The sequence below is a fragment of the Cyprinus carpio genome, chromosome A25 (genome assembly GCF_018340385.1).
Source record: "Cyprinus carpio isolate SPL01 chromosome A25, ASM1834038v1, whole genome shotgun sequence".
Taxonomy (NCBI): Eukaryota; Metazoa; Chordata; class Actinopteri; order Cypriniformes; family Cyprinidae; genus Cyprinus; species Cyprinus carpio.
This window is the reverse complement of record NC_056596.1, coordinates 4,301,896-4,329,509: the sequence shown is the minus strand read 5'-3', so window position 1 is coordinate 4,329,509 and position 27,614 is coordinate 4,301,896. Positions and strand designations below refer to the sequence as shown.

The 27,614-nt window shown below is 37.1% G+C and overlaps 1 protein-coding gene across 6 annotated transcripts in view; it reads right to left on the bottom strand.

The window, feature by feature from the left end:
* Nucleotides 1-620: 620 nt before the first annotated feature.
* Nucleotides 621-27,614, bottom strand: part of LOC109059824 (leucine-rich repeat and immunoglobulin-like domain-containing nogo receptor-interacting protein 1) — a 74,799-nt gene continuing 47,805 nt past the window's right edge. For 4 of the 6 annotated variants that reach the window (XM_042715078.1, XM_042715079.1, XM_042715080.1 and 1 more), the window contains one exon: nucleotides 621-4,556. In XM_042715078.1, the coding sequence (XP_042571012.1) occupies nucleotides 2,697-4,544 (1,848 nt within the window). In that variant the 5' untranslated portion in view covers nucleotides 4,545-4,556 and the 3' untranslated portion in view covers nucleotides 621-2,696. Of the gene's footprint in view, nucleotides 4,557-24,081; nucleotides 24,733-27,614 lie in introns of those variants that run through there. The other 2 variants (XM_042715081.1, XM_019077006.2) reach the window with 2 other exon arrangements.

Here is a 27,614-nt window from a genome sequence, read left to right as displayed (position 1 = left end):
AGTATTAAGCTCTTTTCTCCATTAAGCCTCTAATAATAATAAATCTACTCATTTTTAGTGATTTTCTTAAGCCCTGTTCATACAGTGATTTTATCACCGGTGGTCATGAGGTTGCTGTACTGTTGGTAGCTAATAGGCACTGGATGAGTGTTAATGGGAGCTTCACAACTGGTCATAGTGAAAATCTGATCGATGCATTTGCGCTAAAAATATGATGTTCTATTTTTACAAGAAGCACCCAATGACTTCCAGGCATTTTGTCGTTGCAATTCACTGCATGTTTGAACCCTTTTATTCAGAGAACATCAAAAAATGTTCTTATTTGTTCTCGCTCAGCTCTTACATATAACTTTACAACTTTCAGAAGGTCCTGCATTATCATAATGACTCCGACAGGGACACAAGAAACCAATTATGATAAAATGACACCGTTTTCTTACCTGCTGGTTAATATTATTTCACATTAACTGCGCAACCGCCAAAGATTCGCCTGCAGAGCAAAATAAACAAGGCACATTTTTTTTTGTAAAAAAGCTCCATAGATTGTTTAATACAACATACCATATTTTCAACAATTCAACATCAATAAAATTGTGTTAATTAAAAAAAAAAGAAAACAAAATGCATATTACCTTTATTGCACAGAACAATTGAAACATTTTTCATACTAGATTTTTTCACCTTTTTAGGTTTCCGTTTTTTCTTTAGTATAAAAGAATATAATGGACCACATTAATGCACATTATCATCCTGGGCTGAATGTCAGAGAGGGCAGAGGTCATATAAAGATTTATTCGACGTAATAGGATGAGAACAGCAGATAGACCACAGAGGCAGAGGATCAGAGAAAGATTCAGGTGTGCATGTGTGTGTGTGCATGTGTCAGATTAACTCTAAAGTGGATCAGTAAGGGTTAAACCATCTGTGCAGCTTTTCCATCTGCAGCCTCAGTCAGAAGCACAAACCACTTAGTGAGGTGAAACCCATCTTCACCCGAGCAAAAATCCTGTGCATAAACACAGCTCATTGTTCTTTTCGATGGAAATCACCTGCCCTGCTTGGCCCAGATTAAACGCAAACTTAAAACATAGCTTGACTGTGGAGCGAATTCATTAAACTGTTGCATTTCAGCACAAAAACCTGCTTCATACTCACTAACCAGTCTATTTTTACCGGTCTCTATCTAGCACTGTGCAACTGTGCTCTCCTTTGGGCATAAACATGCCTACTTTCAATTTACTCCCACTTCTTTATTCACAAACAGTGTCTAACGTTGTGCTTTTACCGCCTGTGGAAACAGATGCGAAACAACATTACCCAGGACTGCTCCCCTCTTGCATCTACAGTAGATATCTGTCATTGTAACAAACCAGCACCGCGTCAGTCCTTAGATGTACTGCGTAACTTTAAAGCAGTTTCTTTGGGTACCAAGGTTTCATATAATGTAAAGAAAAATTGATTTGAGACCATAAGACAGGTCTAAGACTAAGTCCATTAGACAGGCATGAGACCGTAAGACAGGTGTAAGACCCATGAGACAGATCTGAGAGCATGAGACAGGTGTGAGACCCAGCGACGGCAGCAGGTGAAGGTGATCGAGTGCTGTCGAGCATATTAACACTCTCACCTTTTGATGAAATGATTGATTCTGTTAGGAACTCGCTTGCTTTCGCACATACACACTCTAAGATAGAGCTGTACATTCTTGGTGTAGCTTCTCAGGAGAATAAAACTCGGAATGGGTTTGTTATATAAAAATGTGATCCTGCTATGCCATTAAATGGGTTTAAACCTGACCAGGCACTACAGAAATGCTCATTGCAGGCTACAGCGATCATTTCTACATAAAAATAAAGCAAAACACACAACAAAAGTTACATAATTACTGCTGCTTTCACTTGCCTAGCCATTAATCCAACATTAAACAACCTGTACTTGTTTATCCAGATGCTTGAGTCATAAAATTCCCTCGGCTTATCCAACAAATTCATTAAAATACGGATCCGAAAGCAAAATGAGAACCAAACATCAGAGTACAGATACAAAGAAAGAAATGTGCTGTGAAAGTTGCGCTATACACATTTCTCTATGGCAGGAATGGAAATGCAATCTATTATGTTCCACATTCTGTTGTTAGAACACAATGTAGAAGACGAATTTGGGCAAATTCAGCTGTTAGGTTTGTTAAATGTGCTTTTCACCCCTGATTTATCTACTATTATTCTGTCATAAAACTATTCAAGTAGAAAACAAGAAAAGAATGGGTTAAACAAACAAACAAAAAGGATGCGGGCAGCAGGACAACCGGTAGAAGGATGCTCTGCCTTTGCATTCTGGAGGTCGACAGAACATTTTGAGGTTCAGTTTTTCCTTTTTTTCCATGTTTTTTTGCCCATAAAAATCCACAGGAACAGAAGTGTTTTAAAACAAAATCCTCTCTCAAAGATATTGTTTCCCGTAGGCTGAGTTTAAGCGGCCATCACAGAGGAGTAAGCATGAGGACATTTTCCCCCTCTCGTTCAATATTGAACAAAAGCACCGACCCCTGTGCTGCACATCCATCTTTAGAAAGGGGGAAAAACACCCCTCCTCTATGGGGAGCTCGTCAGAGCCAGAGGTTGTACAGGCAGGGGAATCTCTTGTTTTTTTGTCTTTGAGTCTGTTTTTGAAAGGGTCTTTTGAACTCCGTGGCTGGATTATATCATTTTCATGTTAAATTTCCGAGGGCCATCGTTGCCGCTGCTGCTCATCCCAGCATCTGATTTGCGCGGGACGTACTCTATCTCAATGTTGTGTTTGCTGTTGCCTTTGCCTCTGCTCCAAAGAAAGAGCAGAACAAGACAGAACAGAACCACACCCAAAAAGGAGATGAAGCCCATGGTGGTGGCAATGATTAGCGTCTTTATATCAAAAGGGAACGGGACTGTTCCTCTTGTTCCATTGGCTCCGTTGTCGTTGGGTTGGTTGGAGATAAACGCCAAGGTTTTGTTGGGTTGGTTGGGCCAGTCTGGCGAGTAACTGTGGACATGTAGGTGAGCCAAAGCGGTGTCGTTTCCACCTGCGTTGCTAGCAATGCACACATACGTCCCATTGTCCTGAATCTGAGCATAGCGCACCTCCAAGGTGCCATCCGGGAAAACAGTGAGCCGTCCTATCGTTCTTGTAGTGATAAATTGTTTTTGTGGAGAAAGCCACATGATGACAGGTGTCGGGTCTCCATCTGCTTGGCAGACAAAGTGGACGGTGGTGCCTTCATCAACGAACTTCTGCTGCGGTTTCCTGTCTCGGATCCTGGATTTGCGACATGTGAAGTAATTGGGCTGCAGCACATCAGGGAAGTCCTTGAACTCTTTTCCCTGAAGAAACTCAGGTGAGGAGCAAGTCGGCTGCTGGCGGTTGAAGTTGAGCCTCCAGCGGCGTCGGAAAACCCAAAGCAGACGGCAATCACAAGCGAGTGGGTTGTCGTACAACGCAAGGGTCTCCAGGTTCCCCACCGAATGGAACACAGACTCCTCCAGGGTGGTAAGGGAGTTGCTGGACACATTGAGGATTTTCAGGTAGTTCAGTCCTCTAAAGGAATAGGGTTCAATCATCATCAGTCGACCACCTACCAGGTGAAACTCCTGCAGTCTGAGCAGGTCGTGGAGCCGGTTGCCCTCGATCATCTGAATGGGATTGTAGGACATGTTGAGGAAACGAAGATAAACCAGGTGCCGCAAGGCCAAATATGGAATCGATGTCAAGTTTGCATTAGTGATCGTTAGGGAGGTAAGATTCAGTCCGTATAAGCAGTTAGTGGTCATGGTATCCAGGTAGGGCCAGTTGGCGATCTCCAACACTTTGAGACGATAGAGCCGCTTGAAGCTGTAGTCTCTGATGCTGTTGATGTTGAGGTTTCGTAAGCGCAGCGTGACCAAACTGTGCAGGTGTGTGAAGGCCTCTGTTGGGACAGAGGTCAAGTTGCACTTTTCTAGCGTGAGCTGCTCCAGGCTGCTGAGGCCGTGAAATGCCCTGTGGGATATGAAGACAAGGTCATTATCCCCAACCTCCAGAGAGCGCAGGCTGTAGAGGTCCTGGAACATGTAGTCCAGCAGAATTACGATCTTATTTTCACTGATGTCCAGCGTTGTTAGGTTACTGAGGCCCGTGAACACTCCCAGCTGGATGAGCTTCAGCTTGTTGCTGCGGAGTCCCAGAGTCTGCAGGCTGTAGAGGTTGTTAAAAGCCCCGGGCTCGATGGTTGAGATTGTGTTTTCACTCAGCTCCAGCTCTTCCAGCTGTGGGAAGGTGGAGAACTCATCTGGATTGATGGTTTTGATTCGATTCTTGCTGAGGTCCAAGAGTCGTGTTTCCGATGGGATTCCCTCTGGAACGGACATCAGCTTCTTCCTGTGGCACAAGACCGAGCGCTCCTGAGCATTGCACTCGCAACGCGATGGGCAGCCTGTGGCAGAGCCAGACAGCACTGTGCCAAGCATTAAAATTAGAATGGGCTGCCAGCATGCCACCAGGAAGCTGTGCCCACTCACTTCCCCTGCTACCATCCTACCGGTTACCTGCACAGACAGAGAAAAAGAGCATTGAATTATAAAATATGAAATTTAAGCCATCTAAATCAATAAACAATTATACCACACAGTATTGACCAAACTTCTAGTGGGTTATTGGCTCTAAAACATGAGTGAATTGTGTATTTATTGAATACTATTCATTCAAAGAGTGGAGAGGATAAAAGAGTGTTTTACTGAGAGTTTGACTACTATTGCACAAATCATTTTCATTTCCAAAGTGTCAACTGTGTGTTTCATTACATTATAGGCTCATAAATCTATGAGCTAAGTACTGTTGGATTATTCAGAACTGTGAAAAGGAAGAGCCAATGGCGTGTACTTGCATAACCGTGCGAATCGGCACTTTTAGATTCTATCTTCTTTGTTTTGACCCCAACTAGTTCAGCTTCAAAGGCTTTTAACACACAGTAGCACTCGTGCTAACTGAGCTCAGGGACTTGACTTGGAATCCATTGCAAAGGTTACATCACCATCATAAGATATTTATGAATCCTCTAAACCTCTGGCGCACCTAACACAGCTGAGCAGTGAGTTGAGAAGACTGTTTCTGTGTCCCAACCAGCCTTTTCACTCTCAAATCCTAAGAGTCTTCACACTTCCATGTCTGGGATCCATATGAAACGATTTCATGTGTATGAATTTATCTACAATTTTTAATGAGAAATCCACTTCACAGGAAATCAGCAGGTGCACATAAAATAGCTAGCATATGCCATCTGCAAAAGAGACCAAAAGACGAAATATTGGTTTAAGACCGATCTGAAACACTCTTGTACTCTGATGAATTACTAAAAGACATGCTGACCATTGAAATCTCTACACAGAGATTCTAATGCGTCCTGCATCAGCAAAAACAACAACAACAACAACAAAAAAAATAATAAAATAAAAATAAACACTGGTCATGCATAACTGCACTTACTGTGAGTTTTAGCTTTTTAGCTTTGGTTTTGTTGAGTCTTCCATGCACTTTACTTATGATATGAGTCTTCAAAATAACTACAAGATTAAAAAAGACTTACTATACAATCTCCTTTAAATGTATCTTTAAGTGGAAACCGTTACTAAACCTAGTTAGCCACCTTGCCTACACAAATAAATGGCACTCATTAATGAGAAGGACCCAAATAAAGGACGCAGAAAAAAATCCTTAGGTGTAAATGTATAATTTTCTTTTTCATTGTTTTTTTCAGTTTCATTTAAATTTGTAGTTAAAATAACTACAAATAACTGCATTTTAAAGTTTAGAATTAGACAGCCTTTGGAAAGTGTATGAGCCCAGGCACATAGGCTTACGCTGGTAACACACTTTTCTCATTCTCACTAATTCAAGTTTTTATATCTCAATATTTTTTAATCTCTGAAGGGAACCGACTGCCTTAAAAGTTTTAATGGCATTTTCATTTTATCTGCTAAAGTAGGGTTTATGAGCAGAGCGCTGCTTTGTTTACAGCCGTTACCAGGGAAACCGCTATATTTCAGACACTCCAATAATCCGGCCTGCAGTTTTTGTTCAGACCAATGTGAAAATCAACCTATATAACCCTGTTTTAATAACTTATACTTCTGACTCATCCCTTTTCTTAAAACAAACAAACAAACAAACAACAACAACAAAAAAAAATGGTAAAGGCTCAACTATGAGGTTTATCATTTTATAATTTTTATTGTTTTTGTGAAAACCTGTACCTCAACTGTAAATCAATTACTTTTTCATGGTCTACAACATGAAAGATGAAAAATTTAGAAACATTGGACACAACTATGGAGCAGCATTGTGGAGCACCAAGCATCACAACAAAAAAGGAACCTCAAGGATGATCTAGGTAAATGTGTGCAAATTTATAGGGCCCCATTCCTATATTTCACCTAGGGCCCCCAATTCTCTAAATCTGCCCCTGCGCACTCGATCCAAGTTTGATGTTAGCATGTTGCTTAGAATGATGCAAATGAAGATTTTTAGCAATTTTATAAATCCTTTTTTTTATCTCTTGACTGATCGACCATTTTTTGATTTCTTATTTTCACAGAGCTCTTTTTAGAGCATTCTGGGATTGCCTTATCTGTCAATGATACATACAGTGTTACCTTAGAATTCAACTTAAAGGCAACTAAGAAAGATTTGTAATAATTCACAACAGTTTTTGCATAGATAGCACTTTTACAATGCCTTAAAACAGTCTAGATAGGCGTCTCACTTGGTTTTGGAACACAGCTTGCATCTCCAGTGAATCTCAGGTTTTACTTTTTTATTTTTATTTTTTTGGTTTGCTGTCACACTATTCTCTGCCAGCCTGTCATATCTCTGATTATGGTTTCATTTCCACTTACATAGCACTGGAATACTTCTATTGAAAACATCAAAGCATGTTCATTTCCTGTTCATGTAGCACAACATCCCTGCCGCATGATCATAAAAAAAGATCTACAACTTGCATTAGGAAGCCTGATGCCAGCAATGATTGCTTCTGCCCTGAAAGACTGGTAAATATTGTGTCTTGTGATACTGATATCAGAGACCCCCCCACAAGCAAAGGACTTTTCAGTTCAAAGAACTTGTAAAGCTTTGTGAGCCTTAAAATGGTTCTTTAGAGAATCGCAAATCTTGAAGGACAATGACCATTAAACAGAATCACTGGTGTGCAGAAGAACTCCGCCCACCCACACAAACACAAAATACTTTGCACATATCTCCAAGATGAGCCTGTTACAGGAAGCTAAAAACAGAAAAGATCTTTTTAGCATATTCCCAAGTGCAAATTAAAATATTCTCTTATTAATTTGCATATCCAATCAACCTCACAAAATAATTCACAACTATGTGCAGGATAAGGTAGGTGGATCTATTTTTTTTCCATCTTGAAAAAGTTTAAATTAAAATGTGTGCAAAAATATTTGCATACATGTAGGTAGTCAACAAGACTATTTCTAATTCTAAAGGAATATGTAGAGGAAGTGATTCACAAAAATTTCAGAAGAGGCCAATTTAGAATTTTGTTTATAATTTGCTGATTTGTAAGAAATATACTGCAGTGATCTAACTATGAGCCCCAGTTGTTCATCAGGACCAATAATGAAGCCACTGAAGGGTTGAGTTTGGCTGGAAGCATTCAGCATGGGGCCCAGAGGCCCCGTGTTAAAACTGTTAACACTGCTGAGGGGAGGCTGGGTTCTGTTCAAAGCAAATTAAGCAGCCTACAGTGTGTGCTGCCAAAACCAGAGAACATATGGAAATGTTCTTCATATAAATCTGACATGAAAGAACTACCACTGCTGTCTGGTCATCTGGCTAGCAACAAGCTGAAACATTATTCAGCTAATGATCTATCTTTGGAAATCTTATCAATAGCATTATGTATTACCTTACAGTGTAAAACAGAAAAGAAATGTTTGATTGGTAAGCCCTCCTACTGAAAACCCAGTTTTTGTGAAATACTAGAACAGTAGCATATAAAGTAATAACTTAAGTACATAAAGTAATGCAACGAAGTAGTTTGTACATTGATGTGGTGAATTAAGCTATTAAGTAATGTGGTGAGTTTGTGTTTAAAGTGATGCAGCAAACTGATATGTATAGTAAAAGAGAGGCAGAATTTAAAATATGCAGTAAAGTGGTGTGGAATCTAAAGTAATGCAATGAGATAATGTGTATTGTAATGCAGTGAGGTAGTATGTAAAGTAAAGCAGCAAACTAGCATGTAAAGTAACAGGTAACAAGTACTGTAAACTGAAATAATGCAGTTGGTAACTTATAATAACAGCAATAGTGTGTAGGTAGAGTGTAAAATAAAACAAATCAGTCTAAAAAATAATGCAATGCAAGTAGCATGTGTGCACTGCAAGTGAGGCAGTGTGTAAAGCAACAGTGTGGTGATGTGCAAAGTAACAGCAGATAATGCAGATAGAATAATAACAACACAGAGTGGCAGTGTAAAGTAATGTGATGGCAAAGGGTGTAAAGTACTGCATTATGGTAATGTGTAAAGTAATGTAGTTAGGTTGCATGTAAGTAACACGGTAAGCTAGTATGTCAAGTAATGCCGGAAGGTGATTTGTACAGAGATACGGTGAGGCTGTTCCTAATAAACATGATAAGATCGCATCTTCTCTATTCTGACGTGATCGTATTTCCATCTGTTGCATCATTTACTATTAGATATTTATGATACATCTGAATCTATCACAGTAAGACTGTGAATTACTGCAGTCTGGAGCAGGACGTTGTTACCCAGCGGCAACAATCCTACTTAAAGATGGCAGCTAAATACCTGAGCAGCAGAATCCTCCTCACATCTGTCACTGCTATAGGAACAGCACGCTAAGACTCTAATCTAGTTCAGAATCAACCTGTTCGCTAATCCTGTACACACACACACACACACACGCACGCAAACACACATTCATGCGGACTTATTTCACCTCAGCTTCATGTAGGTCAGTTCGGCACACAGACACCTCTCAGGACAAACAAAGTTAAACACACACTTGGATAAGAATAACACCACTCCGGCTCATCCGTAAATCAATCTGATTAATTGACTTAATGAAGCTCTGCTGCTACTCTCTAGAAGACTTTGAGTTCTCCAAGTGACTTAAATCTCTTGAATCCGTTCACCAAAACATCAAGTACAGATTGTTTGCCAATTCATTTAAATGACCAAAAATCACTTTTTTCTCCCCCATGGGGAAGAAATACCACAATTGAGATCTCATTAATATCTCAACTAATGGGTATAAATGACCAGAAATCAGATTTTTTTCCTCCCTCAGCTTTTAATAAGAAAATTAAGAGTTTTCTTAGTGATGTTTCTGAGATTGTTTATGTTTGACAAGATAACAAGCCTGTAAAAATCGGATGTCAAATATCTCAAATCTCAATATGAACTCAAACGTTTTTCTTTAACCTACTAAATGATCTGAGCTTCCATCCATTAGTTTTATAGTGTTTTACTTCTACTCTGTGTGAATAAATGTCTCATTAGTGTCTATTTTTATTTCTCCTTGACTCAACCAATGGAATTAGTTTGGGGCGGGGCTATCAATTAGCCTGACCAATAGAAGACAAGGGGAGTGTTCAGGAAATGTTTACTATTCAGTTTGGTGACGCTGCTGGCACAGAAATGACTTCACCTACAAGATTATGATACACTTAAAAAGGACAAGTTTTTCCTTTGCCTTTTTCAATGTTTTTGCATATAGACAACAATATAGTCAAACTGTCGTTAAAATCCCCCATTCACACTGATCCGCGAAACTGACTAAAAGCGCTGTATTATGCATGCCAAGCCAGTAGTTCGCAATGTCACTTTGTAAAGACACACTTCACACCTGTGCACATACCTAACTGAACACACAATATACTAGCGTATGGTATCAGTATTTTCACAAATTCATGTTTTTTTAGTTTACACTGAGACGATAATGGTATCGTTTTCAAAAATTTGCAATTTGAAACCTGATTTCAAAAGTTTGCATTTTCAGGCCCCCAAAACACCACTGTTTTGTAAATAAATGGTAAAACATATTTTTTTTTCCTTTTTTAATTGAAAACGTTGTTGTGTAAACGCCCCTAAGTCCCCTGAGGTATAAATGAGCAACATCCGTGCAACAAAATGTTCCTCTGGGCCTTTAAAGTCAGCATTTGAAGGTAGAAATGACCAACAAACCAGTCACGTCTCTCTGCTACAACAGGACGCCTTCATTTCAATGCCAAACAAGTGTCAGGAATGAGACCCTATCGTTCACCTGCACAGAACGCAGTGTTCAAGATCTCTAGAACACGTCTAGAACTAAGACACACACACTCACACTCCATTTCTCATGGTCCGTGGCTGAATCCGCTCATTTATTTGTTGCACTTGCTGCAGAATCAGCAGAGTGTGGCTGAGTGTTCCCTCATTAGAGACCTTCTCCTTGCCTCTCTGCTATTATTGCGTCTGTAGAGTAACTCTGGCTCAGGGAGTGCAAACAGTACACTAGGTTTCTATTCAGAGCTTCAGATCTGCCGCTGACCTTCTAAATACATCTCCTCCCAGAAAAACCAGATCCATGCTTTAGCCCTAACAGTTCCGCAGAGCTCAAACGTCTCTGTTTTCTGCTCTCGCCGCTCTGTCACTCTCTGTTTTTCTCTCTCTGAGGAGAGGGAGACACATTGACCCTGAAGCTGCAGGAAAAGAAGCATCAACACAAGCCCACAATGGCAGCTGGAATCAGGAATAACAAGGTCCAACACAAAAGACGTCCTAGCGCTGAGGAATCAATCACACAGGGCAGGTTTTCTCGCTGGGTGTGAGACAAGGGTTTTACAAGCAGGATGTACACACAAGCATAAGCTAGACTGCAAAACCTAGCCTCACTGTTTATTGTCTATGAAGGAAGCTAGCTTCTGGGGCAGCAACCTTACAGAAATGGAGCCTCGTAATTAATTGATCTGATACGCTCTTAATGGGCAGAAACTCCATTAATGATCCCTTTCTGACCGCTAAGTGGACTGACTTGCCTTAAAGGAACTTAGATTCACAGCTGATTCCAATAGAGTTTGATGTTAGCATGTTGCTAAGCTAATGACTTGAAACTCTGATACACAAAATTCGACTAAAGCTGACAAATCAATTAATCGCGATCAATCGCATCCAAAATAAGTTTGTGTTTACATGATATGTGTGTATACTGTGTATATGTATATATAAATACACACACATACAGTAAATGTATATATTTAAGAAATATTTACATGTGTACAGTATATATACATTCATATTTATGATATATATTATATATAAATATAAATATATATTATGTGTATTTCTTAAATATATACATGTATGTGTGTGTATTTATATTCATAGTAAAACACATATGTTATGTAAACACAAACTTTTATTTTATATGCATTTCTCCCTTATAATTTGAGTTATGGTTAATTCTGTATAGGGCTCTATGATTTCCATGATGTGGAAAACAAAGAATCCAGTTATAAAAACTGAATTTACAGTATTGGAATGTCATAGAATTTGGCAAAATATGGCTGAATAAATCAAAACTAGGACTGTACCCTTAATCAAAACATGATACACATAAAAACTCAAATATCTTCTCAACAACCTGTAAAAGTGAAATGTATGACAAAATATATTTCTATTGTACAGTAGAATGTACTTCTCAATAATAGAGTTTATTAAAATATTATTTTTAAGGGAATATCACACAATAGATAAACTTTATTTCAATGACCTGTTTTATTTTTTTCCCTAAGACAAAAACTGGCTTCCATACCCTCACTCAAAAGATTTTATTACTTTCATGCTGTCAAGCTCCAAAATGTAAATGATTACAAAATTTTAATTTATGGGTGAACTCTGCATTTTCTCGGATATACCTTTCCTTAGCTATGATTTTATTCTCAAACTTTTTAAAATTGTTTCAATTTGTTGGAGAAAATGTCTTTTAGATTCATAGAGAGAGAGCCAATAGCTACAGAAACCTCAAATTACAACTGATCAAGTCCTTTACAAGGAGGAAATTGCGTTCTGAACCGGTAATCATGCTCTGCATGCAGGAGGAGGAGGCCTGGAGATGTGATGCAGAAATGCACGCTGGGAAATTGATTGTTTGTACTGCATCTGCCAAATAAAGACATTAAGACTCTGAGATGAGTGCTGTCAGTCTGATGCATCATGGACTGACACCACTTGACCTCTTCAGACCCCTCGATCAGCAGTGATGCAGTTTTCACATGACACACAATTTTGGTGAATGTTGAAGCCTAGGGTTTAAAGAAACATTTATTGCATATATTTGATCAAAAATTCAGTAAAATTGTGAAATATAACCATTTAAACTTGTCTGTTTGGATATATTTTAAATCTAATTTATTCCTGTGGTGCAAAGCTGAATTTTCAGCATTGTTACTTCAGTCTTCAGTGTCACATGATCCTTCAGAAATCATTCAGATATTTTTTTTTGGTCCTCATCGTTACACACAAACTGATCTGGGATGTCCTTAAAAGCCACAAAGTGATAATAATGTTGTATAATACATTATACACACTAGGAAACCATCCTATAGCATCTGTGTGTGTGTTTCAAAGTGTGTGTGTGGGTTTCTCGGTTCAGTCTCATGACTCATTCACCGTTCCCCAAAGCATCTCTCTTTTCATTTATTCAGAGAAGAAAATGAGTGTGAGAGAAATGTATTTAGCTAAAAAGGAAGGCGCGCATATGTTTTCACAAACAGGTGTTACTTCCGTGCAGAACCTAAAACGAGGTTATCGTTGGTGTCCTTTTTACTTTTTGCTGCTGTTTTTCAAAATATACTTCAATAGACGTCATGTGTTATGTAACTTCAGTACATAACCTGTTAAAGTTGACTGAATAATTTTCAGCCCCTGCTGTCAGTTTGTTCCCTGCTGGAAAATCCATGTACAGTAGATGTTCTGGAACATGCTAGCTGGTAATTGGCATGTCTAGCTACCAGTTCATGCTGTTTTCTGAACACAGTGGTTAATGTCTTAATAGAAACCAACTACCATGTTTCAAAATAAAGCTAGCATGTTAAGGTGTCAGAATTAGCTTGATGTGAACACATTCATCCAAGATAAGTCATTGTAAATGCACTTGGTGGTAAAAAATAAAGTATTTGACCCAGTATTTGTGTGTGCTATAAATCATCACTATTGTTATTGCTCAAACTTGCTTAATTTGTGCCACTTATAGGGCCTTAACTGTTTTTACAAATTCTGTTTTCCATTTTAATTCTTCATTACATTTTAATGTTTTTTTTTTTAATAAAAATGATGTCTAATCAATGTAAATGAAAACTTCAGTTTAATAATTTATTACAATTATAATAATAGCACTGCACTTGAAATGTAAATTCTGTGTTGTATGTTTTAATTTTTATGACTGTAAATCTAACTACATACAACAGTGCCAAATAAAGCATAGAAATTAACATTTTAATGGGTTAGTCATTCGTTTTCATGCCATATAAAAGAAAAAAATATAAAAAACATTCCTTAACTATCAGTTTGTATTGCGTATTGCACAATGATTCTCATTCATAAACCATTAAGTCGTTATAACGAGAAAACAAAAAGGAAAAAAATTATAATGGATGGCCGCTTAGTAGTTTGGTTTAAATTTCTGTTTAAATAGTAATTTGCTCATGAATTAGGTCTATTGTATGGTTTTGTATCTTGTAGATTGACTATTATATAATGCATAATGTAGAACATTTATACAGTGCATAGCTGTATCCAAAAGTCATTTGCCATTAAATATCTCTTCTATTACATTCTATTCTGTTCTAATGATGGCTGCGGATAAACTCTGACAGGGTTCATATAAAACATCGACACAGGTATCGATTTAGTTCTGTGCACAGGCTCTTCATCCACACACACACACAATTTTCTTTAATAACTCTGTGTTTCTTGTCAGAGCGACTGATTACAGAATGCCATATTAAAGAGCTCTTTTAAATTCACGCTGTACCGCCTGATTCACTCTCAGCCCTGATTTAGATGAAATACAGTCAGACCTGCATCACTAATGACAGGAACGGACTCAAGCATGTCCAAAACACCAACACAAATGTGCGAAATGACACATTCGGCGTGAGGCATTTAGATTTGACACTCTTTCAGCAGCTCTGAAAAAGCTCCTCTTTTTCGCCATTGATTCAAGCGTTTTAGTCAGAACATGTTAATGCCTTGATGCCCATCAACAGTATTGATCATCATCGATCAAACAGTGCTTGATCTCCAAATTTTTGATCTCCTGATTCAGACTAGATGACTTTAATAAAGGAGGCAATATTATGGATAGAGGACTTGTATTTTAGCCAGAAGCAATGGTTTAAAGTTAAAATGTCTTGATGGATTTGTTTCTTTGTTGATTTGCTAACAAACACACAGCTTTTTGCTTCACAATGCATTAATTGATGGACTGGAGTGGTGTGGAATACTTGTGTATTATTGTGATTTTTTATCAGCTGTTTGGATTCTCATTCTGACGGCACCCATTCACTGCAGAGGATCCATTGATGAGCAAGTGATGCAATGCTTTTTTTCCAAATTTCTCCAAATCTGTTCCAATGAAGAAACAAACTCATCTACATCTTTGGATGGCCTGAGGGTGAGTAAATTTTCAGCAAATTTAAATTTTTAGGTGAACTATTTCTGTCGACTAAACTTGACTCAGTACTGAACCCAGAATGTTCTTTTAAAGAGGGCATCGGATTCCCATTTTCCACAAGTTGGTATGATTCTTTACGGTCTTCTTGAAATGTCTTCAACATCTTTCGTAGGGCTGTCCTCGACTAAAGGTTTTTCTGGTCGACTAGTAGTAGTTAATTTTAAGCATTAGACGATTAATCGCACATTTTTATTAATGCACCATTTAAATCATGCTAATGAGCCTTTAATTGCCTACATAGCCTAATAAGTGCTCAAGCGCACACATAAAGCTTGCCACAGCACACAGGCAGAAGTAATGATGATGAATGTGTCAGGGAAAAACAGTAAGATTTAACTACATTAACATTTTAATAATCTATTGATAGACTAGTGTTTTCGGCTTAAGAGATTAATTCGGCAACATCCCTGCAGTAGTGGATGCGCCTGCATGCAAGTTTTATACGGATTACATAATCTGTGAATATTTGATTACATAATCTGTGAAAATTTTTTCAGATTTGAATTGGTTCATTTGAAAGTAGACATTTTACTCTCTATAGATATATTTTTTTATGTCTGTAAGGCAAGTATACACAGAGTTTCACGCTCACTTTCACAGAGACCGAGACGGCAGAAATCGCATCCTGTTTGCTTTCATTATTTTACAAAAGCGCAATGTTTTGTTGACATTGTGAGTGCACACAAATAAACATAGAGGCTTTACAGATTCTAAAAATAACAGAGTATTTTAAGAGCAAGTGAATGCACCGGCGCCTCAATTTCAAATTCACCACAGACACTTGAATAGCGAACATTTTTCTAGGTCAACATTAGATTGAGCGGCTGATAAGGCATATTTGATGTCAATGAATGATAGGCCAGCATTTGGATGTACTGTATTACCATAAAAAACATCCGTTAACGATCTGTCCATCACGGACTGCGTGACCTCACCACTTCCTGTGGATTTTTTTTTTCTGCGACTAAGCGACTAATTACATTTTGGTCGACCAAGGCTCTTCTTGTCGACTAAAGGTTAGTCGACTATTAGGGGGCAGGCCTAATATTTTGGTTAAAATTCCTCAATAGTTGTGTAAAACAACACCCTCTTTACCTTGTCAAAAACAGATCTGTTCACAGCGACCCGATTTAGTGTATGTCTTTTTAAATAATAATGAGCTACTGCTCACCTCACCACTCACTTCTATTTTTTGAGTATTCAGTGGCGTGTTACCATCAAAAACAATGGCGTATTGTGTCCTCAGTGGCTCTAAGGCCAGTTTCACACTTCAAACGTGAGAAGCGCATCTTTTTTTTCGACGTGCATGTTAACAAATGAGAGCATTCACAAAACCATCGCTTCAGTGCAGCTCACGTGACACTCTTGCTTGATGCTCACGTGCTGCTCCTGCTCCCAGTGTGAATGCACTCATTTGTTAACATGCATGTCGAAAAAATATGTGCTGCTCACTCCCTTGTGGTGCTCATGCTAGTGATGTGAACAGGCCTTATTATGTTCACTTTTACATTCAACTACAAATCACCGGCATCGCATACAGCTGCTTGAGCATGGAGAAAATGGCGGACAGCGTACAACTGGCTGAGGGTGGAAATATTCTAATACATGACAGTCCGTCAGTGGTCGTGGGCGGGTCGTGATGTCTCACTGCTCAGAAAATTAAAAAGGCTTGATTGAGACTGTTTAGGCTTTTTAGGCATTAAAATAAAGGAGTGAATGGATTTTCATTATTGTAGGGTGGTTGTGTCCACACACTGCTTATATGCAAACACCATGTAAAAGTGAATATTGCATCCAATGTCCCCTTTAAATGAATGTCTCAGGTTCAAATACAAGCTCTAATGGCAGCTTTTGGACTAAAACAGATTTTTCCTCAGCACAATTCACAGTGACACACTTAAAATGGAAACAAACAGAGCAGATGCTTTGCATAAATGTGAAGCTTGAATTTTTGTTAAAGTACTTACATGAATTATTCAGTAAAGACCTGTTATTATTTGATCTGTGAAGTTCCCTAAATCGCTTTGGAGGTGGAGGACTTTTTTTATGAATTTGAGTCAACTAAACGAGCCTTTTTTGGAATTCTTAAATATTGAATAGAACATTATATAAGCAGTTTTACCACAGCAGTTTCATGTTCATACATAAAAATGTAATGAAAGGTTTTTGTTAGTACACTGACTAAATGGAGACAGAACACTTGTACTGTAGTGTGTATGGAGATACAGATTCAATCTGATAGAAAAAACTGTCAATATTTTTCTTTTATGTGTCAAAGTTGCCTTTCCGAATCGTTATGGCTCAGTCGAACCCAGAACATTCCTTTAAGCTGGTGTGACCTGGGTTTGTTCCAGCAGGAATGCGATTCACAGAGCCGATCATCTTCCTGCGAATCCATCAGGGAGTTTGTGTAGTGGAAATTGAACTCTGCATTCATCTATTATATGGAAAGACTCTTGATATCAGTCTGTCATCCATCAACAAGCTTCCTGTCTGTGCTGCTAGCTGTGTCATCCTCTCTATCTATCTGGAAATGGAGCACAACCACACCCCTCCTTTCTCTTTCCTCTTTAACACTGACTTCCAGGGATCTCTCTCTCACACACACACACACACACACACACACACACACACACACACACACACACACACACACACGCACACACACACACACCCCCACACTTAGCTCAGTTTTCACCAACAGTTCTCTTTCTCTCTCACTCAGGCTCATGAATCGCGTTCTGTCTCCAGGCATCTGCTGAACGCCGCACACACATCATCTCCTGAAACACGAACCCTTGGCAGAGATCACATGACCTCTGTAACTCCATCGCCTCTACAATGCTCTGTTCCTCTCTTCAGAACACAAATCTCAGCTCACTTTCTATTTTAGTCGCTGCCGATTGATCTGAATGTTTCAGAGAGGAGATTCAACGAAGTAAATCAATCCTATAGAACCACAAAACACACACTTACACACTTCATAGGCTTCTGCATAGGTTAACATTACACCGTCCCACAATGCAATGGCCCTGTTTTACCATTATAATATATAGTATGCACTATGTAGGCTGCATTCCTAAGAAATGAAATTACTGACAAAAAAGTTTCTCAAAGAATTTTTGTTAAATTTCGTCAATGATAATGAAGGTTAGGTGAAAATTGCTAACTGAATTATTTTCATTAAAACATTATGGAGCATTACTAATTGTCTTAAAGAAACATCTAGAAAGACATGATCATTTGAAAAAATAAAAAATAAAATTGAATTAATTATATAAGAATTAATATATAAAATGTCTGGTTTTCTCAGTGACTAAAATTAATGAATATGATGAAATCTTGAGTAAATTTGATGAAATTATATTTATTAAAGGACAAAAACTATGACTTAAACAAAAACTGTACTACTAATGGTGTAAATTCAGACAAATTACTAATGCCAGTTTTTGTAAAATTCTGTTTAAAACTACCCAAAACACACAATCCTCCACAGACTTACAGTATTATTCAAAAGTTTGGGGTCGGTAAGATTATTTTTGAAAGAAATTAATACTTTTATTCAGCAATAATGCATTAAACTGATCAAAAGTGTCAGTAAAGATAAAATTTACAGTATAATGTTGTATATGTGTACTATCACACACTATGTTTTCAACATCAAATAAATGCTATTATTTGAACTTTCTATTCATAAAAGAATCTTAAAAAATTTAATAATGAATAACTGTTATGTTTTTCTCCTTTAAGACAGCTCTGACACACATTCCCATCTGATGTTCTTTTGGAAACATTAATTATCTGAGCTGATGCTCTCATGTGGATCTAGGCTAACTGCTGGTGCTATCGGCATATTTACCTCACGCAGTAAATCCAGCAGGACTGCTGATGAATAAACAAATCCAATTAAAGAAAGCGTTAGTCTGGGAATGCTTACCTCAGCCTCTTTAACACACACACACACACACACACACACACACACACACACACACACACCTTAATCAGAGCTTTAAGCAGCACTGTCATTAGGCATCACTGCACGACTTGACTGTCCTAAAGAATTTTCTGAAGTCAGATCACTAACACCAATCGCCTCGAAGATACACACACAAACGCACGTAGACATAAACACTACACTGTACACTCACACACGTACATGTACACACACAAACCTGATGGGTGTTGCCATCTCATTCAGCAAGCAAAACCAGCTGCTGAGCTTCCATTGATCGACTGGCCTGAGAAGAATACTGATTACACACACATTCACACTCTCATATCTGATTTCCAACACAAGGACACACACACTTGAAAATACATTGACAGTCTATGGTTATTTGAGAAACTACTCACACTCTCTGCCTCAGATCTGCATGTTAACAGAAGCCCCACCCACAACCACAATACAAGAACCGCCCACAGCCACAATTCAAAACTTCCTGCAGCAACAAACCAAGTACTACTATGTTACAATACAAGCTCCGCCCACACAAAAAATCATTTCGCACATTTCGGAATGTGACAACAGTGGCAGTTTATGCAAAAGATATCGCTTGTACAGACCAAATGAAAACCGTCAACCTGCTAAACCCATCGCATGTCCAAATACTTACATAATAATTTTGGGAAAACATTTCAGTCAAACTGCATAAAGCTACATGTACATCTGGAAATTAAAATTCTGTATTCACCCTTATGTCATTTATAATCATTTTTTTAATGTAAAAATAACTATAAAGACTCAAAAATAACAATAAAGTCTCAAAAAAGATCACCAATTTTGATTTTGGAATTTTGATTTGTTATAATGATAATAATAATAATAATAATAATAATAATAATAATTATTGTTTTTATTTTGTGATTTAAGTTTATTAATAGAGATTAATCACATCCAAAATAAAAGTTTTTGTTTACATAATATATGCGTGTATGTTGTGTATATTTATTATGTATATATAATTACAAACACATGCATGTATACATTTAAGAAAAATATGTTATGTTTATATATTAAATATATTTATATATAATATAAAATATAAGAATATAAATATATAAATGTATATACATGTAAATATTTTCAAAATATTTACTGTATGTGTATGTATTTATGTTAGGTTTGTATGATGATTAATTTTGTTTTTTTTTATTGCTTAGAAAAGTTTTGTTTACATAATATATGTATGTGTACAGGGTATATTTATTATGTATATATAAATACACACACATAAATTATATATTTAGAAAATATTTACATGTATATACATTTAAATATTTATATTCTTATATTTTATATTATATATAAATATATTTAATATATAAACATAACATATTCTTCTTAAATATATACATGCATGTGTGTGTATTTATATATACATAATAAATATACACAGTATACACACATATATTATGTAAACAAAACTTTTATTTTGGATGTGATTAATCGTGATTAATCATTTGACAGCCCTAATTTATATATACATAATAAATATACACAGTACACATACATATAGTATGTAAACAAAAACTTTTATTTTGGATGCGATTAATCGCGATTAATCATTTGACAGCACTATTATTATTACTATATATATTTGGATTATTATTTAAATAATACTTTTAATAAGAATAATTTTATACAACATTTTATATATATATATATATATATATATACACACACACACACACATATACACACACAGTTTTTAATGAATAATTAATTACTTTTATTTTGATTATTTAAATAATCTAAATATCATGATGAAACTTCCGCTTTGATACTTGTTAAATAATAATAAATTATTATCGTATTTTATTTTTCTAAATAATTAATTAATAAAAAAATTAAATCAAAATTACAATGTCATTTGTAAGATTTTACAGAACTGTGAATAAAATAATTTTCACTTTCATCCTGTTGTCTGAGGCAGGTTTTTTTATTGCCTATGGTATCAATCTTAAGCCAAATTTTCTTGTATTGACTCAATTTTACCACCCAGTCACAATACAGGCACCGCCCACAGACGGACGAAAAAACACAACCACAACACGAGCACCACCCACAACCCAGGCCCCAACGCACGACTACCTGACATTTCCAAGTTGTTCCACTGTGATTAACATTTACTCAGCAGGACTAGAGCATCTTCTCCCTGCAACACTAATGAGCTCTGCTGGCTCGTTACTGCCAATTCATTTCCAGAACATCCTCCGAGTTATCATAAAAATATGAATCCAACGTTTATGTATCATACATAAATGCAGTTTCATGTCGCTTTATGGAAACGTCTTGAACTGCACGTAATGTCTTTTTAAAGCGTAATATGATGCTGCGCCATTAAACATCTGCTAGAGAATATCACTAATATAACAACTTTGACAACGCACAGGCAAAAATCCTGATTTCCGAAATAATTTAATTTGGATGCACCGTGCCTGACTATTCGCTAAACAGACAGCAATTTAAATTTCAGGAAACTAATGCAAAACTAATGGATAAAATAATAGTTATTCAGCAGGGCTTTTCTCCTGGGCAAAAAGCATTTCATTTAAAGATTAGTGGTAAGCTGCTCTACTTCTCTCTTTCTCTCGCTCTGACAATGAGACTGTAAGTGATTTGACTTTAAAGAGCCAGGAGTAAGTGAGCATGCGTGTGTGACACAAGTCAACAGCAATAAGACACAACAGGACAAACTCCTCCCCTTCACATGCCCCTCCCTCTGATCTGTATAATCGCAGATCTTTAAAGTCTTGTGCTACACAACAAGTCAGTGAATCCATCTGCAGACTCATGAGGACAAAGCTTGTGTATTTAACCATATCAAAATCTGCATTAAAAATATTTAGATTTTTTTAATTCTATGTACACTTGCTTAAAAGGGACAGTTCACCCCAAAATGACAATTTTTGTCATAAATTCCTCCAAACCTGCATGACTTTCTTGTGGAACACTAAGGGACTTGCGCACTAGATTACATTGAATCTTTTCAGTTCATAAGGAAAGTGACACTAAGTCTGATTTGTGAATCATTCATTTTTATTTGAGTAAATCTTTTATCCAAAATTATTTTATATTTGACTAACTTGTGTACTATATTACAATCTTTTTCGTTTATGAGAAGTAGCATCGGGTTTGATTTATGAATGATTCATTCTTTAGAACGAATCTTTTACTTTCATAAATATTTTATATTTATTTATTCATGTACCTGAGATAATATAATATCTATTATACAAAACAATTTTATTGTTATTCAAAATTATTTTATTTTAATAGTCCATACGACTTGTGCACTATATTACTGTCTTTTCCCTTTATGAGAAGTAGCATTGATTTGTGAATTATTAATTATTTTGAACAAATCTTTTTAATGAAACAGTTGGTTCAGTTCACAAAAGAGTCTGAACGATTCATTCACAAACTGGACTGATCTGGCTCTCAAGTTGACTCACTGAATCACTGATCAGATAGCAGCGGCACACTAGATGCGAAGATGGTCAGTTAATAACTTACATTTGGTTCATTTTTCAAACAAATTTATCACAATTGCAGAAGACTCATAGATATAGCACACAAATTGTACTGAGAACTTTTAGGGTAACTGTACGATGCTTTCGCATTCTTGAAAGCTTCAGTTCTTTTCTATTTTATAGAAGAAAGTCATATGGGTTCAAAATGACATTGAGATGAGTAAACAATGACGAAATTTACATTGACTGGTAAAGTATTACATGTAAATGACCCTTTTCTCCTTGAGGATTGGTGATTGCAGTCAGATAATGGGTACCCTGGGAGTGCATGGTCACTTTGTAGGTTATACAGTAAAAATCAGCTCACACTGTGCTGCAAACATGTTCATCAAGAAGCCCAGTCTCACAGTTAGAGTTTAAAGCCAGATATCATTGCTACTATCAAATAAAATATACGAATCAGAGATTCATCCAGGCCCTGTCGAGATGACATCAGTCGGACCTATTTGTACTTCATATTATTTGCACACTGGAGAAATGAAAGTGATTTCTGTTGACACAAAGCGAATTCATTCTCCGCCGATGCCTTTATTGCACTACGAGTTCTGTCCATCACACTGATTACGTTTGTAAAACCAGCGATCACAATGTAACGCACATATATTTTTTTGCCATTGGAGACAGTAAATGCACCAGGTCAAACATACGCACGGTGGCAAGCACATTGTCACGTCAAGCCTGCTTTTTACAAATGCCCACGTGGGCGTAACAAATGGCGAGTGTGCTCTTCTGAGCATGGCGTTCCAAGTTTTATATATACGTGAGGTTTATTCACAAGGGCCCTGAATTCATAGCTCACACAGAGGAAGTGATATTTGGACCAGTATTTCTGTAGGAAATCTTTTAGCTCCATTGAGATTTATATGAAGAACTAATCCAACAGCAGCAGACATAACGGATAACCCACACACACCCAACCCAATATAGTCCGAGCCAGCTGGGCTGAAATTGCCCAGACTGATTTAATATTCTGTGTGGACAGAGATATCAGCAGCACCTGGCATCAAATCCTCAAATCCAAATCAGATCAATACTGAAATCAACTTCACTGAATGGCCCAGCACTTATTAAAGACAGCTGCTCATTCAGAATGATGATTCTACAGCTCTGTTCAACCATTCTAAAGCCTTTCTGCACGGATCTTCACTAACATGATTGAACCAAACAATAAAATACCATAAAGACCATGCAGCCATTTTTTCACTGATATTCCATTGATTTCATTTTCAAAGGCATTTTGACCTTTATGAGAGTATAACTTTCTAAAAACGTTTTCCATCCTTCTATGTCAAATACTTAAATTTGATAAATTCATACACTCTTTAGAAAAATGGTTCCAAAGGGGGCTTTTTTTTTTTTTTGCCTTGAGCACCCCTCAATTTCTAACCATGTCAAACTTTTTTCTCCCTGTTTGGTGAAGAAATATTTGTGGTTTCTTCAATAACTACATGACAAAATCATTTAATCCAGAAGAAAGCTTCACAGACAACACAGACCGACCCAAACACTTAATTATCTGAATTGTCTGGTAAGACCGTAAGAAGTCTGTCAAAGATTTAACAGTTAAATGAGATAATGCGACAATATATTATGTAAAGTTTTATATATATAAACACACATGCACACACACTCACACACAGTCATATATATGTATAGATAAAATATATAGGTGAAACGCATATTTTTTTTATTAGTTTAATTTTAAATGACACACACATAGCATTTGCTCTTAAATATATAATATAGGCAGTCTCTCTCTCTCTCTCTCTCTCACACACACCTTAAAATCCGAAGCGTTGTGAACTTACAGCATCATTCTGTATCGCTGCAATAACACGCGGATATGTTCATCTTATAAAACGCGACGATCCGTCCACAAACACCGCTGAAAGTGCTTATATCCTTGCCTGATAAACCCCTGATCTCTTCATGTGATCACAGACATCCTCATCCTCATCTTCATCAACATCATCTCTCGACGGCTCGACGAGCTCAAGGAGTCGCACAGATATTCTGCTATCCTCCGTCTGTCCTATTAAAACCTCAGCAGTGATTCGCTTCTTCTGCCGTCTGCAGTCTGGACTCACCCAGCGCCTCACACACGCGCGCACTCACACAGACGCGCGCGCGTCTCCAAGCCGCGTGTATTCAGCCTCTCCGAAATGTCTGAACAGATAAACTGCCCCGAAATGTGCGTGTGAGAGAGATTCTCACGCAAATACTGAGAGAAATACGCCTCTTCCTCACGACAGTTTACCACGAGAACCATATTTCACGCCAGAATATCAGTAAGTAGGCTAATACTGTAAGAATTGATCGATACTGAATGCATTAGAAACACGGTTATTTTTAAGTTACCTCCGTTTAATTTAAGTAACTGCAGGGTATTTGAGTGGAATTTTATGTTTCCATGTTAGCTACATGTGTGATCAAACTGATATATCTATAAATGTTTAATCTTACAGAAAACAGGCTACCATGGTGGTAATATAATTTCATACACCAAACCTGTATACATTTATCTTAAGCAACTCGAGAATAGTACAAGCTATTGAATAAATGTGGTAATCAGACAGTAGCCTACCACTTAATCTTCACCTTTTAAGTCACATGACCCCACGACCACCATATTTCTGACATAAAGAAATAGTGGTGAATACAAAAACTACTGAGAAGCAATATCAAGAACAATATTGATCACTGGTTTTGATCCACACGATACATTAATTTACAGGTCTACAGATATGTAGTCAGCACAGACATTGCCAAATCTGCCACATTCCAATGTTTACATACTTGATCCATACTCTATTTCTTCACAGCATGAGGGGCAGTTTACTCAAAAATGAAAACTTGGTCATCATTTCCATCACCCTCAAATCATTCCAAGACATGTATGACTTTCTTTGGTGGAACACAAAAGAGGATATTTTGAAAAATGCCATATTTTTTCCTCCATACATGGTCAATATTGAAGTGTCAGGTTACATATCAAAGACATGGGGTAAAATTTTGTGACTTCATATTAGATATAAAGATTATCATATGATGAATAAATCATATCATAAGACTATGGTATTATCTTCTGGACCAACCTACAGCATTTTTCTTTCTCAGGAAAAACCTCCAGAAGAATCATTTTCTTTCTGTTGTTGACTGCAGTACCACACATGAGGTCCTGGGGGCGCTGTTGCTCTCACTCAGATTGCTGTTGCCTGGAAAATCATTTTCCGGGCACCTTAAGCATCCGCCTGAAGAAGCTGTTTGAACACAATAGCTGTGAGCAGCATAAACAAACGGCCTCCCGTGACATAACAGCTGTCTGTTTAAATTCATAGAGGTCAGTGCACATCACACGCACCCATAACTGCATTCAGTAAATGGGCGGCCTAGGATTTTCAGCCCCTTCTGCGTGATAAATCAGATTAAAGCTGCATTCAGGAGATTTTCCAGACAGACGTATGCCTGGATCGATGGTCTTATTCCGACTGGGCTGCATTAACGGATGAGTTATGAGAGATTTCTGCAGACGCCGCTGCTATGCAGAGACTAAACCTACAGGATCGGAGTCACTTAACACCTGAGTGTGTGTGTGAGTGTGTGTGTCACAGCTAACAAGCTTCGAGTTCTTAAAGTGAACTTCCTGTCATAAGATGGTGACATCTGTATCATTTGAGAGTCATGTGTATAGAATCCAAAAGTGACTGAGTGATTTTACCAGCATCAGTATTTCTTAGTGGACATAAGAGAAAAAACAAACAAACAAACAAACAAACAACAACAACAAATAAAAAACAATATATAGGCCTACACATTAATAAATTCTGAGGTACTATATATATATATATATATAATATATATATATATATATATATATATATATATATATATATATATATATATATACACAAAGTACACACACAGGTGCTGCACACACACACACACACACACACACACACACACACACACACACACACACACACACACACACGTGCAAAAAAAAATTGAATAACTGAAAAAGTGTCTACTAACTGTTGAAGTACTAAAATGACTAAAACTACAGTTGAAATAAATTAAACCTAAATAGAAAGAGTTAAAGAATATGACTAATATTAAATTGACCAAAAGCACATCACACAATTTCAAAAAACCCGAAATAAGTAAAATATTGTTATTACTAAAACTAAAATAATTATTTTTTTTATTATAGATATTTATTTGATTATAGATTTTTGGTTTAAGTAAATTATTGTTATTACTAAAACTAAAATAAATTGCATTTTCCACAACATTCAGAAATGTTGTTAAAACTCTGTGATGTCATTTGAAAGAGGCCAATCATGATGTTTGTTCGTAATATATTCATTTTACTGGCATAAATGTTTAAAACAAAAGTCCCAGAGAAACTTCTGATGGCAAATTTGTAGATGTAAAAAAGTGACTAGAAGACAAACGAGTTGCGACAGTTGTTTTCTGTAGTACACAGTTTCTGTCTTTCATTCGAAGCCCTCACATCACTCAAGAGAGGGTTAAACTAGCATTCTTAAAATTTAACTCAAACCATGTAAAACTGCCAATTTCTACTCTCATTTGGTGCTGTATGTCTGCGTTTGTTTCTCTAGCTGATTCTTTGTGACTGGGGAAAATGAGACCGACAGGAAAAGAGCCGTCAGCGAGGAGAAAACAAACACCAGAATGGCATCTTCCAAACCACATGATTTATTTCACAGTTAATGTTTGAACAGCATGACAAATCTGAGTATTTTGTAAGGCACAGGACGTCGTGATGAGGGCAGACGCATATTAGGCCTAATCTGACGTCTGAGCGACACTTGATATGATCTACAAGTCCAGTGTGACACAAACTCCATCTTCACACATGGCTTTCAGTTCAGAATAATCCTGCTCTTTTGCTCTCTCTCCATCTCCATCTCGCCTCTTTCCAGGGCTAGAAAGGTCAAAGTGATGCATGCAATCCAACACAATACTCTCTAATGGAGAAACTAATGGCTTGACAGATTTTTGATTATTGCCCACATTGTGTCTTATTCTGGCCTGGTTTTGCCTAGCCAGACTTTTGACTAGCAGCATAAACTATTTTGGCCAAGAATCACCCATCTGATCGACCATCTGACCAACATGTCAAGAAATCAACCACAGTTTGTCATGCCACTACTCTAAAGTAGATGATTAATAGGTAGTTGAGGAAACAAAATATAATGTGTGTAAACACACACACACACACACACACACACACACACACACACACACACACACACACACACACACATATATATGCTGTTATGTATGCTG